The 19,635-nt window shown below is 50.0% G+C and overlaps 1 protein-coding gene across 2 annotated transcripts; it reads left to right on the forward strand.

Moving 5' to 3' along the window:
* Positions 1–5,051: 5,051 nt before the first annotated feature.
* Positions 5,052–18,596, forward strand: LOC116968881 (mothers against decapentaplegic homolog 6-like). Of its 2 annotated transcripts, XM_033015858.1 has the most exons (5): positions 5,052–5,212; positions 6,294–6,789; positions 11,793–11,852; positions 14,654–14,728; positions 17,935–18,596. In XM_033015858.1, the coding sequence occupies exons 2-5, from the start codon at positions 6,417–6,419 to the stop codon at positions 18,471–18,473; spliced, it is 1,047 nt and encodes a 348-aa protein (XP_032871749.1). In that variant the 5' UTR covers positions 5,052–5,212; positions 6,294–6,416; the 3' UTR covers positions 18,474–18,596. The 2 variants fall into 2 exon arrangements, with proteins under 2 accessions (XP_032871749.1, XP_032871751.1); XM_033015860.1 differs by lacking the exon at positions 11,793–11,852.
* The last annotated feature ends 1,039 nt before the right edge of the window (positions 18,597–19,635 follow it).

The raw sequence follows: 19,635 nt of genomic DNA on the forward strand, positions 1-19,635 counted from the left end.
CAACAACGCTGGCTGGATGTGGCGTTCCGTAAACATAAAGGGATCGAGAAAAAAAACTGGATGAAGTCTAGTCCAGCCCAGAGCCGGCAGGCGATTAGAACGACAACAGACACAAAATGGTGGAGTAACTCAGCGGGTCAGGCAGGCAGCATCTCTGTGGAGAACGTGGACAGGTACAAAGTGCTGGAATAAACATAGAAACATAGAAGATAGGTGCAGGAGTAGGCCATTCGGCCCTTCGAGCCTGCACCGCCATTCAATATGATCACGGCTGATCATCCAACTCAGTATCCCGTACCTGCCTTCTCTCCATACCCTCTGATCCCCTTAGCCACAAGGGCCACATCAAACTCCCTCTTAAATATAGACATGCAGCATCTCTGGAGAGAAGGAATGGGGTAGACTCTCAGCCATGATCACATTGAATGGCGGTGCTGGCTCGAAGGGCTGAATGGCCTCTACTCCTGCACCTATTGTCTATTGTCTATTGTCTAAAGAAGGGCCTCAACCCCGAAGAGTCGCCCATTCCTTCTCTCCAGAGATGCTGCCTGTCCCGCTGAGTTGCTCCAGCACTTTGTACCTGTCCACGTTCTCCACCGAGCCTGCTCAACCTCTCCCTGTAGCTCAGGCCCCTCGAGTCCCGGCAACGCCACAGAAACACAGGAGCAGGAGTAGGCCATTCGGCCCTTCGAGCCAGCACCGCCATTCTATGTGATCATGGCTGATCATCCACAATCGGTGCCCCGTTCCTGCCTTCTCCCCACATCCCTTGCCTCTCCAGAGAATCGGCCTCCACTGCCTTCTGTGGCAGAGAATTCCACAGATTCACAACTCTCTGGGTGGAAATGTTTGTCCTCATCTCAGTCCTAAATGGCCGACCCCTTATTCTTAAACTGTGTGTGGCCCCTGGTTCTGGGCTCCCACCCCCCCCCCCCCCCCCAAACATGGGGAAATCTTCTCATAGAAACATAGAAAATAGGTGCAGGAGTAGAGGCCATTCGGCCCTTCGAGCCTGCACCATTCGCCATTCAATATGATCATGGCTGATCATCCTCAATCAGTACCCTGTTCCTGCCTTCTCCCCATATCCCCTGACTCCGCTATCTTTAAGAGCCCTATCTAGCTCTCTCTTGAAAGCATCCAGAGAACCAGCCTCCACTGCCCCCTGAGGCAGAGAATTCCACAACTCTCTGAGTGAAAAAGTGTTTCCTCGTCTCCGTTCTATCAAGGGGTCACAGTTTAAGGATAAGGGGGAAATCTTTTAGGACCGAGATGAGGAAAACTTTTTTCACACACAGAGAGTGGTGAATCTGTGGAATTCTCTGCCACAGAAGGTAGTTGAGGCCACAGTTCATTGGCTATATTTAAGAGGGAGTTAGATGTGGCCCTTGTGGCTAAAGGGATCAGGGGGTATGGAGAGAAGGCAGGGATGGGATACTGAGTTGGATGATCAGCCATGATCATATTGAATGGCGGTGCAGGCTCGAAGGGCCGAATGGCCTCTACTCCTGCACCTATTGTCTATGTTTCTAAGTAAACTAACCATTTAATCCACACCCCGTCCCTGCCTTCTCTCCATACCCCCTGATCCCTTTAGCCACAAGGGCCACATCTAACTCCCTCTTAAATATAGCCAATGAACTGTGTGGCCTCAACTACCTTCTGTGGCAGGGAATTCCACAGATTCACCACTCTCTGTGTTCCACTTCTCTGCTCTGGTATGTGAGTTCCCAGGAAAGGCCTATGTGCTAGGCCCTGTTGACTGAAGTGTGGAGAATTCCGGTCACACACACACATATCCCTCCTGTGCCGCTCCCTGCCTGCCTCTGACTGTGTTTGCCTCTGTGGTCTGTGGCCAGCTTGTGGCACCCAATGACGTACTTCAGGAGCGTCTGTCTGTCTGTCTCGCCCCGTCACCTGCCATTCAGCCAAACCCAGAGTGGCGACCACTCAGCGACCATCCAGGACCAGAGACCACACTGGGAAGTCGAAGGAATCTGATCGTCACATGTACCGGATCACCGCCAGTCCTGGCACCATCACCCTTCATCAGGTCATAAGTGATGGGAGCAGAATTAGGCCATTCGGCCCATCAAGTCTACTCCGCCATTCAATCATAGAAACATAGAAACATAGAAAATAGGTGCAGGAGGAGGCCATTCGGCCCTTCGAGCCTGCACCGCCATTCAATATGATCATGGCTGATCATCCAACTCAGTATCCCATCCCTGCCTTCTCTCCATACCCCCTGATCCCTTTAGCCACAAGGGACACATAGAATCGTAGACAATAGGTGCAGGAGTAGAGGCCATTCGGCCCTTCGAGCCTGCACCGCCATTCAATATGATCATGGCTGATCATCCAACTCAGTATCCCATCCCTGCCTTCTCTCCATACCCCCTGATCCCTTTAGCCACAAGGGCCACATAGAAACATAGACAATAGGTGCAGGAGTAGAGGCCATTCGGCCCTTCGAGCCTGCACCACCATTCAATATGATCATGGCTGATCATCCAACTCAGTATCCCATCCCTGCCTTCTCTCCATACCCCCTGATCCCTTTAGCCACAAGGGCCACATCTAACTCCCTCTTAAATATAGCCAATGAACTGTGTGGCCTCAACTACCTTCTGTGGCAGAGAGTTCCACAGATTCACCACTCTCTGTGTAAAAAATGTTTTTCTCATCTCGGTCCTAAAGAATTTCCCCCTTATCCTTAAGCTGTGTGGCCCCTTGTCCTGGACTCCCCCAACATCGGGAACAATATTCCTGCATCTAGCCTGTCCAACCCCTTAAGAATTTAGGATGGTAAATTCTTAAGGGTTAAGGCTAAACTGCCTTAAGAAAGTTCCTAAGGCTATTCTGGGAGCAGAATTAGGCCATTCGGCCCATCACGTCTATTCCGCCATTCAATCATGGCTGATCTATTTCTAGCCAATTGTCAAGTTAGTTTATTGTTGTGCGTCCCAGATAGGACAATGAAATTCTTGCTTTGCTTCAGCACCCCATTCTCCTGCATTCAATAGACAATAGACAATAGGCACAGGAGGAGGCCATTCGGCCCTTCGAGCCAGCACCGCCATTCAATGTGATCATGGCTGATCATCCCCAATCAGTACCCCGTTCCTGCCTTCTCCCCATATCCCCTGACTCCGCTATCTTTAAGAGCCCTATCTAGCTCTCTCTTGAAAGCATCCAGAGAACCGGCCTCCACCGCCCTCTGAGGCAGAGAATTCCACAGACTCACAATTCTCTGTGTGAAAAAGTGTTTCCTCACCTCCGTTCTAAATGGCCGACCCCTTATTCTTAAACTGTGATTCAGGACGTTGGTGAGGCCGCATTTAGAGTTTTGTGTCGGAAGGAACTGCAGAATCGGGTGAAAAAAACCAGCATGGAATCCAAAAAAGCTGGAGTAACTCAACGGGACAGGCAGCATGTTGTTCAAGAAGGAACTGCAGATGCTGGAAGCTCGAAGGTACACAAAATTGCTGGAGAAACTCAGCGGGTGCAGCAGCATCTATGGAGCGAAGGAAATAGGCGACGTTTCTGGTCGAGACCCTTCTTGTGTTCAGTTCTGGGCACCATGTTTTTTTAGTTTTGTTTAGTTTAGAGACACAGCACGGAAACAGGCCCTTCGGCCCACCGGGTCCGTGCCGACCAGCGATCCCCGCACACTAACACTATCCTACACACACCGAGGGACAATTTTTACATTTACACCAAGCCAATGAACCTACAAACCTGCACGTCTTTGGAGTGTGGGAGGAAACCGAAGATCTCGGAGAAAACCCACGCAGGTCACGGGGGAGAACGTGCAAACTCCGTACAGACAGCGCCCGTAGCCGGGATCGAACCCGGGTCTCCGGCGCTGCATTCGCTGTAAGGCAACAACTCTACCCGCTGATCCACCGTGACAGCCCAAGGATTAGGGACGATGTTGGGAGTTAGTTATAGAAATGATGTCGTCGAGCTGGAAAGGGCGCGGAGGAGAAGATTTACGAGGATGTTGTCGGGACTCGAGGGGCCTGAGCTACAGGGAGAGGTTGGGGCAAAGGGCTGGGACTCTATTCCTTGGAGCGCAGGAGGATGAGGGGAGATCTTATAGAGGTGTACAAAATCATGAGAGGAATAGATCGGGTAGACAGACGCACAGAGTCTCTTGCCCAGAGTAGGGGAATCAAGGACCAGAGGTTTAAGTTGCAGGCCTAAGGTGGGGAAAAGATTTAATAGGAACCTGAGGGGTAACTTTTTCACACAGAGGGTGGTGGGTGTATGGAACGAGGCAGTTGAGGCTGGGACTGTCGCAACATTTAAGAAACATTTGGACAGGAACGTGGATAGAAACATAGAAACATAGACAATAGGTGCAGGAGTAGAGGCCATTCGGCCCTTCAAGCCTGCACCGCCATTCGATATGATCATGGCTGATCATCCAACTCAGTATCCTGTACCTGCCTTCTCTCCATACCCCCCGATCCCTTTAGCCACATCTAACTCCCTCTTAAATATAGCCAATGAACTGGCCTCTGTGGCAGAGAATCCCACAGATTCACCACTCTCTATGTGTGAAAAAAAATGTTTTTCTCATCTCGGTCCTAAAAGACTTCCCCCTTATCCTTAAACTGTGTGGCCCCTTGTTCTGGACTTCCCCAACATCGGGAACAATCTTCCTGCATCTAGCCTGTCCAACCCCTTAAGAAATTTGTAAGTTTCTATAAGATCCCCCCTCAATCTCCTAAATTCTTGCCAGTACAGGATAGGACAGGTTTAGAGGGACATGGGCCAAACGCAGGCAGGTGGGACTAGCGGAGATGGGTCAGGGTGGGCAGATTGGGCCGAAGGGCCTGCTTCCACACTGTATCTGTGACTCCAAGAAAGGGTTAAAGGAAAATCAATTTCCACGGTTTACCCCGCCTTAAGTCTGACTGCCTACCAATTGTTTGGCTAAACCTCCAGCCACTAGAGACAGGATACGAGCCTTAAATTGCCCCCTCCCCTCCCTTCCTTAGCCAGGACCCTCCCAACTTTTTTTTTCACCCAGTCCAGTTTAAGCAGAGGGAGGGAGAGAGAGAGATGGGTCGTGTAAGCCAGTCGTATGTAAAGGCACGAGACGATCTTTGGTCGTATGTGCGGTCACTGTGAACCGACCCGGGAGAGAGCTGTCGGACTTCACAAGGGTGGGGATTTCTCCGGGAAGAAGCATCGCAGGGAAGTGAGTTTGGTATTTGTTGTTTTGTTCAGGGGGGGGGAACATTTGCGAAACTCTGGACTTGTTTTTTAAAGTTCCCCTCCTTTCTTTAACAAAAAAAATAGATTTTAAAACTTTTCAACGAGATCCAAAAGATGCATCTTACATACTTGCATCTTTTCAAAGGACTTTCTTCGGAAAAGCATAGAAACATTTCAAAAAGTGGAGAAAGAATGGCAAGGACTAGTTAAGCAACTAAATAATCTGAATCTGAATCTGAATCTGAACTCCTAGCGAAGGGCTCACTTTCTCTGTAAGTTTAACAAGTCTGTAAACTTCTGCTAAAGTTTGAAACGTGCTCGTATATAAATAACCCTTCGTTGCAATCTTTTAAAATTTGGAACACCATAAAACTCACTCCTCTCCCTGTTTTGGCAAACTGTTTACATATTGCAACATGACATTTTCTCCTCCTGTTTTTAAATGTAAGGTTTGGAGTTTGACTTATTTTGTAAGCAGCCTCGATTATTAGATGTTGATCACCTAACTCAGCAAACTTTTTTTTTTAATTGAAAATTTGACAAATGTCTGCTCCTGTATTTAAATGTGTTTAAGTTTTTTAGGGGGGGGGTTGATTGCTTTTCCTAATTTTGCAAACTTTAAAAACAAAAGTTCCTGCCTTTGAAAACTTTTGTTTTCTTAACTTTCTGTTGAAACGTTTGGCCAAGTTTTTGAGACTTTCTTTGCGAACTTTTCGAAACTTTTTTTGTGTGCAAAGTTCGTTCAAAATGACCATTTCTGTTCCTGATTTGAAAACTTCAGTGGCAAGTTTTCATAACTTTCTGCTGTAACTTTTGGCCAAGTTTTTGAGACTTTCTTTGCGAACTTTTCGAAACTTTTTTTGTGTGCAAAGTTTGTTAAAATGACCATTTCTGTTCCTGATTTGAAAACTTCAGTAACAAGTTTTCATAACTTTCTGCTGTAACTTTTGACCAAGTTTTGGAAACTTTCTTTGCAAACTTTTTGCATAGTTCTGTTTAAAAAACGATTTATTCCCCCCCCCTAACGTGACTGATTTTTCATCTCCTTCTCCTTGTATTTCCAGCAGTTTTCTCTCTCTCTCCCTCACCCCCCTCCCCTCCCCCCATCCCTCCCTCTCCCTCCCTCCCTCACCTTCCCCCTCCGTTGGTGATCGACCTCGCCACTGAGCCCGGGGAACTGGCGGCGCATGTTCCCGTCCCGGCGTTCGTGCGCAGTCCGTAGACTCTGGAGGGGCCGCTGCCAGAATGGGGGTCTTCAGGGCGGGTTGAAGCCCCTGACTCACTCGCTCTTCAAGAGGCTGAGGGAAGACCAGCTAGAGATGCTAGCCAGGGCGGTGGAGGCTGGGGGAGCTGAGGATCGGGTAGGGTGCGTGTCCCTGGTCAGGAGCGGGGTAAACCACTGGCCCCAGGTCCTGACCTGCAAGTTGTTCCGCTGGCCAGACCTCAGATGCCCCCACCAGCTCAAACGCCTCTCCATCTGCGACTGCTCCAGGAGGAGTGTGGAGGATTCTGGCCTTGTCTGCTGTAACCCTTACCACTTCAGCCGGCTGTGCGATCCAGGTAAGTCGAACCTACCTTGAGATGTTGAGGAATGAACTACAGAGGGACAAAAGTGCTGGAGAAACTCAGCGGGTGCAGCAGCATCTATGGAGCGAAGGAAATAGGCAACGTTTCGGCACGAAACGTTGCCTATTTCCTTCGCTCCATAGATGCTGCTGCACCCGCTGAGTTTCTCCAGCACTTTTGTCTACCTTCTTAAACAAGGAACTACAGATGCTGGCTTACACAATACACAATAGGTGCAGGAGTAGGCCATTCGGCCCTTCGATCCAGCACCGCCATTCAATGTGATCATGGCTGATCATCCACAATCAGTACCCCGTTCCCCGTTCTAAATGGTTGACCCCTTATTCTTAAAATGTGTGGCCCCTGGTTCTGGTACCCCGTTCCTGCCTTCTCCCCATATCCCCTGACTCCGCTATCTTCAAGAACCCTATCTAGCTCTCTCTTGAAAGCATCCAGAGAACCGGCCTCCACCGCCCTCTGAGGCAGAGAATTCCACAGACTCACAACTCTCTGAGAAAAAGTGTTTCATCGTCTCCGTTCTAAATGGCCAACTCCTTATTCTTAAACTGTGTGTGTGTGGCCCCTGGTTCTGGACTCCACCAACATCGAGAACATGTTTCCTGCCTCTAGCGTGTCCAAACCCTTAATAATCCTATACGTTTCAATGAGATATCCTCTCATCCTTCTAAACTCCAGAGTGTACAAGCCCAGTCGCTCCATTCTATCAACATATGACAGTCCCGCCATCCCGGGAATTAACCTGGTGAACCTACGCTGGGCTCCCTCAATAGCGAGAATGTCCTTCCTCAAATTTGGAGACGAATTGCACATAATACTCCAGGTGTGGTCTCACTAGGGCCCTGTACAACTGCAGAAGGACCTCTTTGCTCCTATACTCAACTCCTCTTGTTATGAAGGCCATCATGCCATTCGCTTTCTTCACTGCCTGCTGTACCTGCATGCTTACCTTCAGTGACTGATGAACAAGGACCCCCAGATCCCGTTGTACTTCCCCTTTTCCCAACTTGACACCAAGAGAGAACTAGATAGGGCTCTTAAAGATAGCGGAGTCAGGGGATATGGGGAGAAGGCAGGAACGGGGTACTGATTGGGGATGATCAGCCATTGAATGGCTCGAATGGGCCGAATGGCCTCCTCCTGCACCTATTGTCTATTGTCTATTGTCTAACGTGTGGTTTTACGGGAGGATGGAAGGCTTCCTCTTTTTTCCATGTTCAAGAAGGAACTGCAGATGCTGGAAAATCGAAGGTAGACAAAAATGCTGGAGAAACTCAGCGGGTGCGGCAGCATCTGTGGAACGCCCGCTGAGTTTCTCCAGCATTTTTGTCCACCTTCCTCTTTTCCATGTTTCCCGGCACGCAGCCTTCCCGTCCTAGTCCAGAGCCGAGCCAACATTGCCGTCGGCATGGCCTGACCCAGGATATCCCAGGTCAGTTCCGCTTTAGGTAGTTTATTTACTGTCGCGGGAAGCCAGCGAGCATCCGTTGTAACAAACAGGGAGCCTGATTTTGTTTTGGCAGCCCTTCCTCCCAGCTCCCGAGCTGCCTGGTCCAACCCAGCATGGTAATCAGGCCCTTCAGCCCACTAGGTCTGTGCTGCCCCATCAGACACTCACTCGCGCTGATCCTCACCCAGTTCCAATTCTTACATCAACTCCTGAAAAATTTCTATCACGACCCCCGATCTTTCCCCATTCTCCTGCCTTTGCCCATCGTCGGTTCTCTGGATACTTTCAAGAGAGAGCTAGATAGGGCTCTTAAAGATGGCACAGTCAGGGTACAGATACATGATAAAGTATTTTTTAGTGTAAGGTCCAATTAAAGATAGTCCGAGGGTCTCCAATGAGGTGGATGGGAGGTCAGGACCGCTCTCTAGTTGGTGAGAGGACGGTTCAGTTGCCTGATAACAGCCGGGGAAGAAACTGTCCCTGAATCAGAAAGTGAGCATTTTCACACTTCTGTACCTCTTGCCCGATGGGAGAGGGGAGAAGAGGGAGTGACCGGGGGGTGAGACCGGTCCTTGACTATGCTGCTGGCCTTGCCAAGGCAGTGCTAGGTGTGGATTAAATGGTTAGTTTACATAGAAACATAGACAATAGGTGCAGGAGTAGAGGCCATTCGGCCCTTCGAGCCTGCACCGCCATTCAATATGATCATGGCTGATCATCCAACTCAGTATCCTGTACCTGCCTTCTCTCCATACCCCCTGATCCCTTTAGCCACAAGGGCCACATCTAACTCCCTCTTAAATATAGCCAATGAACTGTGGCCTCAACTACCTTCTGCGGCAGAGAATTCCAGAGATTCACCACTCTCTGTGTGTGAAAAAAGTTTTCCTCATCTCGGTCCTAAAAGATTTCCCCCTTATCCTTAAACTGTGACCCCTTGATAGAACGGAGACGAGGAAACACTTTTTCACCCAGAGAGTTGTGGAATTCTCTGCCTCAGAGGGCGGTGGAGGCAGGTTCTCTGGATATTTTCAAGAGAGAGCTAGATAGGGCTGTTAAAGATAGCGGAGTCAGGGGATATGGGGGGAAGGCAGGAACGGGGTACTGATTGAGGATGATCAGCCATGATCACATTGAATGGCGGAGCTGGCTCGAAGGGCCGAATGGCCTCTACTCCTGCACCTATTGTCTATTGTCTATAGCCCCTGACACCCTGGCTGGGAAGGGAGACACAAAATGCTGGAGTAACTCAGCGGGTGAGGCAGCATCTCTAGAATCTTAACCCTGACTGGGAACTGCTTCCCCACTGCCACCGTGAAGCGTTCCACGTACGACCGGCGCGATGGCGCAGCGGTGGAGTTGCTGCCCGAGAGGGCTCGCAGCGCCTCCCATCCTGACTACGTGTGCTGCCTGTGCGGAGTTTGCACGTTCTCCCCGTGACCCGGGTGGGATTTCTCCGGGATCTCCGGTTTCCTCCCACGCTCCAAAGACGTGCGGGTTTGTAGGTCGATTGGCTTGGCGGGATTGTAAATTGTCACTGGTGTGTGTAGGGTGGCGTTTGCGAGCTGGGGTCGCTGTTTGGCGCGGAGTCGGGAGGCTGAAGGGCCTGTTTCCGCGCTGTGTCTCCTAACTGCACTAAACCCACGTGTGTGTGTGTGTTTGCTTGTTCTCTGTATTTCTCTACAACACTCTGGGACATGGGCCAATCTGCTTTCCCGAGACTTCAGTGGAATGTACGGCTGGTGCCAGCCTTTGGAGTTATTAGATCGCTAAGACCGCTCGACTACATACTTGTGGCTTCAACGCTGAGACCGTCGCCAACGACAGGAGCAGAGATGGTCCATTCATTGTTGCTGGGACGTGGGCTAGGCTGGGGAGATGGGCCGAGTGGCTCATTACGTAGGAGCTCTGATGAACCGACCCCCAGATTCTCAAACGCACCCCCTGCAATGTTCCTTCCCCACCCAAAGAGCTTACAGGCCAATAGACAATAGGTGCAGGAGTAGGCCATTCGGCCCTTCGAGCCAGCACCACCATTCAATGTGATCATGGCTGATCATCCCCAATCAGTACCCCGTTCCTGCCCTCTCCCCATATCCCCTGACTCCGCTATCTATGGACAATAGACAATAGGTGCAGGAGTAGGCCATTCGGCCCTTCGAGCCAGCACCACCATTCAATGTGATCATGGCTGATCATCCCCAATCAGTACCCCGTTCCTGCCCTCTCCCCATATCCCCTGACTCCGCTATCTTTGGACAATAGACAATAGGTGCAGGAGTAGGCCATTCGGCCCTTCGAGCCAGCACCACCATTCAATGTGATCATGGCTGATCATCCCCAATCAGTACCCCGTTCCTGCCTTCTCCCCATATCCCCTGACTCCACTATCTTTAAGAGCCCTATCTAGCTCTCTTTGAAAGTATCCAGAGAACCGGCCTCCACCTGAGGCAGAGAATTCCACAGACTCACAACTCTCTGTGAGAAAAAGTTGTTTCCTCATCTCCGTTCTAAATGGCTTACCCCTTATTCTTAAACTGTGTGGCCCCTAGTTCTGGACTCCCCCAACATCGGGAACATGTTTCCTGCCTCTAGTGTGTCCAAACCCTTAATAATCTTATATGTTTCAATGAGATACCCTCTCATCCTTCTAAACTCCAGAGTGTACAAGCCCAGCCGCTCCATTCTCTCAGCATATGACAGTCCCGCCATCCCGGGAATTAACCTGGTGAACCTATGCTGCACTCCCTCAATAGCAAGAATGTCCTTCCTCAAATTAAGGGACCAAAACTGCACACAATACTCCAGGTGTGGTCTCACTGGGGCCCTGTACAACTGCAGAAGGATCTCTTTGCTCCTGTACTCAACTCCTCTTGTTATGAAGGCCAACAGGCCAAAACCTGACACAATACTCCAGGTGTGGTCTCACTAGGGCCCTGCACAACTGCAGAAGGACCTCTTTGCTCCTATACTCATCTAGAGGTTTGGAGATAGATTCCCAGGCATCGAGTTTGCATATTTTCCCTGTGACCACGTGGGTTTGCTCCGGGTGCTCCAGTTTCTTCCCAATGATGCTGTAGATCCATACAGAGTGGAAATGGGCCCTTCGGCCTAACGTTCCCATGCCAACCAATCCCACCTGCCCAGGTTTGGCTCACATCCCCCTAAACGTGTGTGTTTGTAGGTTAATCGGCCCCTCTGTAAAATTCCCCCCCACCCCCCTCCATTAGTGTGTCGGGAGTGGATGGGAAAGTGGGGATAACTTAGAACCAGTGTGTAAACGGGCGCGGACTCAGTAGGCCCAGGGGCCTGTTTCCGCTCTGTATCTCCGAACCACACTAAAGTTGGTGGGAATGTTGTAAGCCTTCGAGGAGATTCGACGCCTGTCTTTGTGTTTTGAAAGATCTGCAGACTGCATTAATTATATTAGTCTAGACATCAAAAACCTGTACAAAAATAGTTTAGGTATATTGTTGAGCATACACTTACACGTTCTAAAGACCAACAACAAACTGTATTTCTCTTTCAGAATCTCCGCCACCACCTTACTCCAAGCTATCACCAAGCAAAAACCAGAACAACATTGATGGCAAGTTCAAAAATAAGTTATTCAATTGCGATACAAAATGGCGCAGCTGCCTTAAGGGCCTGTCGCACTTTCCCCACCTAATTCACGACCATTTTTACTCGTGGACATTTTTCATCAGGCTAGAAAAAACGGCCCGGGCCTAGTTGATGCCACGAGTACCTACGACTAACATCACGACCTCCTGACGACCATACTGCGAGTGTGAGTCAAGGGCAACCTCGGCGGAGGTGGTGAATTAGGTCGTGAAAGCGGGACAGGCCCTTCCACAGTGCTTGCAGCGCCAGAGACCCGGGTTCAACCCCGACTACGGGCGCTGTCTGTACGGAGTTTGCACGTTCTCCCCGTGACCTGCGTGGGTTTCCTCCGAGATCTTCGGTTTGCTCCCACGCTCCAAAGACGTACAGGTCTAATTGGCTTGGTGTAAATGTAAATTCTCTGCCTCAGAGGCCGGTTCTCTGGATGCTTTCAAGAGAGAGCTAGATAGGGCTCTTAAAGAAATGCAGAGTCAGGGGATATGGGGAGAAGGCAGGAACGGGGTACTGATTGGGGATGATCACATTGAATGGCGGTGCTGGCTCAAAGGCCCGAAAGGCCTACTCCTGCACCTATTGTCTATTGTCTACAGCCTTTTGTATTTTTAGCTTGCAGTTACAAAAATTGTCCCTGGTGTGTGTAGGATTGTGTTAATGTGCGGGGATCGCTGGTCGGCGCGGACCCGCTGGGCCAAAGAGGCCTGTTTCCGCGCTGTATCTCTAAACTAAACTAAACGATCCTGTTAAAACGATTGCGGTTATAAAAATAAACCTATTGCTCTTGAAAAGACCTTTGTTTATGAAAATTCTGCAGGGGAAAATCACTTTGATGTCGTAAATCTGCTCCCTAGACACCAACCCTTTCTTTGCCTCATTGATATAATAGACACAAAGTGAATTTCTATAGCGCAAGGTTTTTTAGGGACACCGTTTATCATGCTATGGCAAAACTAAAACGTCGAGACATTTGCTGACTCCTCCACTCCCTCAGGCAGTGAGTTCCGATTTCATAGAAACATAGAAAATAGGTGCAGGAGTAGGCCATTCGGCCCTTCGAGCCTGCACCGCCATTCAATATGATCATGGCTGATAATCCAACTCAGTATCCCATCCCTGCCTTCTCTCCATACCCCCTGATCCCTTTAGCCACAAGGGACACATAGAAACATAGAAACATAGAAAATAGGTGCAGGAGTAGAGGCCATTCGGCCCTTCGAGCCTGCACCGCCATTCAATATGATCATGGCTGATCATCCAACTCAGTATCCCATCCCTGCCTTCTCTCCATACCCCCTGATCCCTTTAGCCACAAGGGCCACATCTAACTCCCTCTTAAATATAGCCAATAAACTGTGGCCTCAACTACCTTCTGTGGCAGAGAATTCCAGAGATTCACCGCTCTCTGTGTGAAAAATGTTTTCCTCATCTCGGTCCTAAAAGACTTCCCCCTAATCCTTAAACTGTGTGTGGCCCCTTGTTCTGGACTTCCCCAACATCGGGAACAATCTTCCTGCATCTAGCCTGTCCGACCCCTAAAGAATTTTGTAAATTTCTATAAGATCCCCCCTCAATCTTCTATTAAATCTTTTCCCGTTCACCTTGAACCTATGTCCTCTGGTCCTCGATTCCCTTACTCTGAGTAAAAATACACAGTGCATCTACCCTTGTCGGGATAGAACCCGGGTCTGAGGAAAGGCATTCTTGCCATAGAGGGAGTACAGAGAAGGTTCACCAGACTGATTCCTGGGATGGCAGGACTTTCATATGAAGAAAGACTGGATAGACTCGGCTTGTACTCGCTAGAATTCAGAAGATTGAGGGGGGGATCTTATAGAAACTTACAACATTCTTAAGGGGTTGGACAGGCTAGATGCAGGAAGATTATTCCCGATGTTGGGGCAGTCCAGAACAAGGGGTCACACAGTTTAAGGATAAGGGGGAAGTCTTTTAGGACCGAGATGAGAAAATCTCGGTGGTGAATCTGTGGAATTCTCTGCCACAGAAGGTAGTTGAGGCCACACAGTTCATTGGCTATATTTAAGAGGGAGTTAGATGTGTCCCTTGTGGCTAAAGGGATCAGGGGGTATGGAGAGAAGGCAGGGATGGGATACTGAGTTGGATGATCAGCCATGATCATATCGAATGGCGGTGCAGGCTCGAAGGGCCGAATGGCCTACTCCTGCACCTATTTTCTATGTTTCTATGTTTCTATGTATCCCTTGTGGCTAAAGGGATCAGGGGGTATGGAGAGAAGGCAGGGATGGGATACTGAGTTGGATGATCAGCCATGATCATATCGAATGGCGGTGCAGGCTCGAAGGGCCGAATGGCCTCTACTCCTGCACCTATTGTCTATGTTTCTATGTCTCTGGCGCGGTGAGGCATCAGCTCCACCCGCTGTGCCACCAAGCAGCTCCTGTATTACAATTTTCCGTTTTCCAATCCGAAGAAAGGAATGACCTCCAAGCTGAAACGTTCCATCCCCAGTATCCTATTTTCATCTTCATAATTAAAACAGTAACATTCAGTTCTTAAGCTTGCTGTCTTGCCCTGTCTAGCCTTGATGGCTCCAGTCAGCAACCATGAAGATGGCTGGTTGTCTCCCAATGAGTTGTACATTTCACAGGCAATAAATATCAGAGACATTTTTGTCAATGTCCTTTTTTTTTATTCTTCTTTATTTTTAACTCTTGGCGAGACCCAGATTGGTTTTGCAGTTGCGAACTTTGTTGGCTGGTTTTACAATCTGCTGTGTCTTCACCCCTATAGACTTCCTGGAAGACAACTTTGCCTACGACCAAAGGGCGATAGAACCTTCCAACAACACCAGTGACCTTTGGCCAGGTGAGGGTGTGAATTGGTTTCATTTCGAGAATTGAATGGAGCAAGCGGCTGGGCTTGTACACTCTGTGGAGTTTAGAAGGATGAGAGGGTATCTCATTGGAACATATAAGATTGCCAAGGGCTTGGACACGCTAGAGGCAGGAAACATGTTCCCGATGTTGGGGGGGAGTCCAGAACCAGGGGCCACACACACACAGTTTAAGAATAAGGGGTCGGTCATTTAGAACGGAGACGAGGAAACACTTTTTCTCACAGAGAGTTGTGAGTCTGTGGAATTCTCTGCTGTGGAGGCGGGTTCTCTGGATGATTTCAAGAGATAGGGCTCTTAAAGATAGCGGAGTCAGGGGATATGGGGAGAAGGCAGGAACGGGGTACTGATTGGGGATGATCAGCCATGATCACATGGAATGGCGGTGCTGGCACGAAGGACTGAATGGCCTACTGAATGGTGTTAGGCCGAAGGGCCTGTTTCGTGGGCAAGTTAGGCCAAAGGGCCTGTTTCGTGGGCAAGTTAGGCCGAAGGGCCTGTTTCCTGGGCAAGTTAGGCCGAAGGGCCTGTTTCGTGGGCAAGTTAGGCCGAAGGGCCTGTTTCCTGGGCAAGTCGAGGCCAGTTCATTGGCTATATTTAAGAGGGAGTTAGATGTGGCCCTTGTGGCTAAGGGGATCAGAGGGTATGGAGAGAAGGCAGGTACGGGATACTGAGTTGGATGATCAGCCATGATCATATTGAATGGCGGTGCAGGCTCGAAGGGCCGAATGGCCTACTCCTGCACCTAATTTCTATGTTTCTATGTTTCTAAGTTAGGCCGAAGGGCCTGTTTCATGGGCAAGTTAGGCCGAAGGGCCTGTTTCCACGCTGTATCACTCTAAACACAGATGCTGCCTGACTTGCTGAGTGTTTACTAATTGTGTCGCAGAGTTCTGGCATGTGCAGTTATCTTTTCCATTTGCTGTTAGTTTAGTTTAGAGATACAGCGTGGAAACGGGCCCATCGGCCCACCGAGTCCCTGCCGACCAGCGATTATCTGTCTATCCTGAGGGACTAACATGAGGGACAATTTAAAGAGGCCAATGAACTTACACATCTGCACATTTTAGTGTTAGAGATACAGCCTGCAAACAGGCCCTTCAGCCCACCGAGTCACCCCGTACACCAGCACTATCCTACACATTAGAGGACAATTCACAGAAGCCAATTTACCTACAAACCCGCACGTCTTTGGAGTGTGGGAGGAAGCCGGAGCGCCCGGAGAAAACCCACGCGGGCCACGGGAGGGAACGTGCAAACTCTGCGCAGGTTGCACCTGTAGTTGGGATCGAACCTGGCGCTGTGTGGCAGCATCTCTACCGCTGCGCCACCCCCTCTCTTGTTGGATCTGCACTAGTTTTGCCTCAAAAAATCTCGGATGGAACGAACGCAAGACGGAGTCTTGAGAGACACTAGATGCAGGAGTAGGCCATTCGGCCCTTCGAGCCAGCACTGCCATTCAAATATTGATCTCTTTCCCGCTATTCGGATGTGACGGTCAATAAATTTGTAGGCTAATTGGCTTGGTAAATGTAAAAAAATATTAAAAAATGTCCCTAGTGGGTGTAGGATGGTGTCAATGTTCGGGGATCGCTGGTCCTCCCCCTCCCCCCCCCCCCCCCCCCCCCCCCCCCCCTCTCTAACAGAAGTGGTGTCTTGAAGGTTATTTTTGGACGCCACACCTCTCTGGTGCTTGCCAGAGGAAGTTGCGGCGTGCACGACAGCAGTGGGCATTGACGTGCGTTCTGAGGAACAGTGTTCCCTGTGTCCTTGGCTGAGTTCCCGGGATCAGTCTCTGGTGATCACAGAGTGTCTGGACTGATTCCTCCGCTCTGATCCTTCCGTGACCCTTGTTGTTCAACTTGAGCCTTCTCCGCCCTCCCCCCCCCCCCCCCCCCCCCCCATCCCTCCTCCCACGTCCTCCAGTGCTTCGAGATGCAATGTGGAAACAGGCCCTTCGGCCCGCCAATCCCGGAATACTGTAGCGGCTCAGCGGGCCAGGCAGCGTCTCTGCAGAACTCAAGAGTCAGATAGACAATAGACAATAGGTGCAGGAGTAGGCCTTGAGGCCCTTCGAGCCAGCACCGCCATTCAAAGTGATCATGGCTGATCATCCCCAATCAGTATCCTCCTACTCCGCTATCTTTAAGAGCCCTATCTAGCTCTCTCTTGAAAGCATCCAGAGAACCTGCCTCCACCGCCCTCTGAGGCAGAGAATTCCACAGACTCACCACTCTCTGCGAGGAAAAGTGTTTCCTCGTCTCCGTTCTAAATGGCTGTCCCTTTATTCTTAAACTGTGTGTGTGGCCCCTGGTTCTGGACTCCCCCAACATCGGGAGCATGTTTCCTGCCTCTAGCGTGTCCAAGCCCTTAATAATCTTAAGAAGGAACTGCAGATGCTGGAAAATCGAAGGTACACAAAAATGCTGGAGAAACTCAGCGGGTGCAGCAGCATCTATGGAGCGAAGGAAATAGGCAACGTTTCGGCCCGAAACCCTTCTTCAGACCATTTGCTTTCTTCACTGCAATAGAGTGTTATCTTCTGTGATCTCAAGTCAAGACAAGTGAATTTATTGTCATGTGTCCCTGTATAGGACAATGAAATTCTTGCTTTGATTCTGCACACAGAACATAGTAGGCATTTACTACAAAACAGATTAGTGTGTCCATATACCATAATATAAATATATACACACATGAATAAATACATAGATACATAGAAAATAGGTGCAGGAGTAGGCCATTCGGCCCTTCGAGCCTGCACTGCCATTCAATATGATCATGGCTGATCATCCAACTCAGTATCCCATCCCTGCCTTCTCTCCATACCCCCTGATCCCTTTAGCCACAAGGGCCACATCTAACTCCCTCTTAAATATAGCCAATGAACTGTGGCCTCAACTACCCTCTGTGGCAGAGAGTTCCAGAGATTCACCACTCTCTGTGTGTGAAAATAAATGTTTTTCTCATCTCGGTTTTAAAGGATTTCCCCCTTATCCTTAAGCTGTGACCCCTTGTCCTGGACTTCCCCAACATCGGGAACAATCTTCCTGCATCTAGCCTGTCCAACCACTTAAGAAATAAACTGATAAAGTGCAAATAACAGAAAATGGGTTATTAATAATATTTCTTGTCCTGTGCTTTTTGATGTTGACTGCTGTGAGTTTTCCCCCTGTAGATTTTGGCTTGGCCCCGCATCTGTCAAGAGAGGCCCACTGGTGCAGCGTGGCCTACTGGGAGCACAGGACCCGGGTGGGCCGGCTCTACGCCGTCCACGAGCCCTCGGTGGGGGTCTTCTGCGACCTGCCCCGGGGAAACGGCTTCTGCCTGGGCCAGCTCCACGTGGCCGACCGGCACGAGATGGTGAGGAGGACCCGGGGCAAGATAGGCCGGGGCATCTTGCTCAGCCGCGAGTGGGACGGGGTCTGGGCCTACAACCGCAGCGAGCACCCCGTCTTCGTCAACTCCCCCACCCTGGGGCCCCCCAACTCCCGCAGGCTCTCCGTCCACAAGGTGCAGCCCGGCTACTCCGTCAAGATCTTTGACTACGACAAGGCCCGGGCCTTGCAGAGGACGGCCATCTTGGATTTTCCCGACGGCCCCTACGACCCTAACAGTATCCGGATAAGCTTCGCCAAAGGCTGGGGCCCCTGTTATTCCAGACAGTTCATCACCTCTTGCCCCTGCTGGCTGGAGATACTGTTGAACCACTCGTGAAGGATTGTCCGCCTCTCGTCTAGGCTTTAGAGACACAGCGCGAAAACGGGCCCTTCGGCCCACCGAGCCTGAGCCGACCGGCGAAACACTGGCACTATCCTACACACACTAGGGGCAATTTACAATATAACCTACAAACCTGCACTGTTGGGAGTGTGGGAGGAAACCGGAGCACCCGGAGAAAACCCACGCAGGTCACCGGGAGAACGTGCAAACTCCGTACAGACAGCACCCGTAGTCAGGACCGAGAAAATAGACAATAGGTGCAGGAGTAGGCCATTCGCCAAGCCTGCATGTGAGTCTACATGTTCATAAGTGATAGGAGCGTAATGGAGATGAGGAGGAATTTCTTTAGCCAGAGGGTGGTGAATCTGTGGAATTCTTTGCCACAGACGGCTGTGGAGGCCAAGTCAATGGGTATTTTTAAAGCAGAAATTCTTGATTGGTACGGGTGTCAGGGGTTATGGGGAGAAGGCAGGAGAATGGGGTTGAGAGGGAGAGATAGATCAGCCATGATTGAATGGCAGAGTCGACCCGATGGGCTGAAAGGCCTAATTCTGTTCCTATAAACATACGAAGGTGAGAATGTGTGTGCGTAAGAAAGAACTGCAGACGCTGGTTTAAATCGAAGGTAGACACGAAATGCTGGAGTAACTCAGCGGGTGAGGCAGCATCTCTGGAGAGAAGGAACGGGCGACTTTTCGGGCCGAGACCCTTCTTCAGACGTGTCGAGATTTGGTGTGTGTGTGTATGCGTGAGAGGGAGGATCGGTTTCAGGGAAATGAAATGTAGCTTAAGATTGTGTGAGCTGGCATAGACTTGAGGGTTTGAATGGTCTCGTTGGAAGAATGAAATTAGTCAATGGGGAAAATCTGCGGTTTGGCCACAGTTTTGAATCATAGACATAGAAACATAGAAAACAGGTGCAGGAAGAGGCCATTCGGCCCTTCGAGTCAGCACCGCCATTCATTGTGATCATGGCTGATCGTCCCCAATCAATAACCCGTGCCTGCCTTCTCCCCATATCCCTTGATTCCACTAGCCCCTAGAGCTCTATCTAACTCTCTCTTAAATCCATCCAGTGATTTGGCCTCCGCTGCCCTCTGTGGCAGGGAATTCCACAAATTCACACAACTCTCTGGGTGGAAAAATTCCAGCGATC

This window comes from Amblyraja radiata, chromosome 47 (genome assembly GCF_010909765.2).
Source record: "Amblyraja radiata isolate CabotCenter1 chromosome 47, sAmbRad1.1.pri, whole genome shotgun sequence".
In the NCBI taxonomy this organism is placed as follows: Eukaryota; Metazoa; Chordata; class Chondrichthyes; order Rajiformes; family Rajidae; genus Amblyraja; species Amblyraja radiata.

Bases quoted from the DNA above. Each gene is read 5' to 3' on its own strand.
- LOC116968881 (XM_033015858.1), top strand. From the start codon at position 6,417: ATGTTCCCGTCCCGGCGTTCGTGCGCAGTCCGTAGACTCTGGAGGGGC. The intron at 6,790-11,792 runs GTAAGTCGAACC...TTTCTCTTTCAG, and splicing joins CAGCCGGCTGTGCGATCCAG to AATCTCCGCCACCACCTTAC. The intron at 14,729-17,934 runs GTGAGGGTGTGA...TTCCCCCTGTAG, and splicing joins CACCAGTGACCTTTGGCCAG to ATTTTGGCTTGGCCCCGCAT.